Source organism: Penaeus monodon, chromosome 20 (genome assembly GCF_015228065.2).
Source record: "Penaeus monodon isolate SGIC_2016 chromosome 20, NSTDA_Pmon_1, whole genome shotgun sequence".
In the NCBI taxonomy this organism is placed as follows: Eukaryota; Metazoa; Arthropoda; class Malacostraca; order Decapoda; family Penaeidae; genus Penaeus; species Penaeus monodon.
This window is the reverse complement of record NC_051405.1, coordinates 14,400,810-14,401,559: the sequence shown is the minus strand read 5'-3', so window position 1 is coordinate 14,401,559 and position 750 is coordinate 14,400,810. Positions and strand designations below refer to the sequence as shown.

General features: G+C 38.1%; 1 protein-coding gene across 1 annotated transcript in view; it reads right to left on the bottom strand.

Moving 5' to 3' along the window:
* LOC119585647 (protein Aster-B-like) overlaps window positions 1-750 on the bottom strand; it is a gene marked incomplete in the record, with an annotated part of 119,378 nt that overhangs the window by 64,114 nt on the left and 54,514 nt on the right. Inside the window, 1 exon segment of the mRNA XM_037934320.1 lies at window positions 444-687. Within this exon segment, the coding sequence (XP_037790248.1) occupies window positions 444-687 (244 nt within the window).

The window sequence follows — 750 nt, the reverse complement described above, 5'->3', positions numbered from 1 at the left end:
ATGCAAATTTCATAAGCGGGGTTAGGCATTTTTGTAAGATGGAACCAAAGTAATTCCAATATGCTTTTCTTTTATAATTAGCAGTAACTGCTCTGAGACTTTTACCTAAAACATCTAAGTATAGAGAGGGGCCTCTACACCCTTCAGGATTTGGTAAGGTTTTGTTTTTGGAAATGAAGAGCAATTTCATCTTCTGTCAACCTACCAAACTTCACTGAATTATCTTTTCTCAAAAATCAAACATAATGATATCAAGAGATTGACCTAGCAAACCCCAGAGTATTTTCAAAATTCATAAGATTCAATGTAAGTCTGAACATCCATACAAGTCCATTTGGTTAGTTTCATAACTTCTGTGCCTTCTATGGTGTACAGAGGTGAAAATTAACTGCATCTTGACAGAATGAAGGCAGAGACATCTACAGTGAAAATAAGATACAAACCCACAATAAGTCGTTCATCTGATGGCAGGTCTTTAAATAATCTTTTCAAGTCCTCTGATCTGCTTTTGTAAGTTGGATTCAGCATCTTGTACCACGCCTTATTGCTCTTCTTATCACTAGATTTAGAGTCTCGGGACTCTTTTCTTTCTTTGACTGCGAGACCATTAATACTGTGGCTAATCTCTGGGGTCCGAGGTGCCTCTACAGACCGACTAGACTCGGATGATCGGCTCACTGAGTCATGCTGGAGAGAAAGTTATTTGATAAACAAGAGCAGTCATAAAGGATTCAGGACCTATCAATGCCT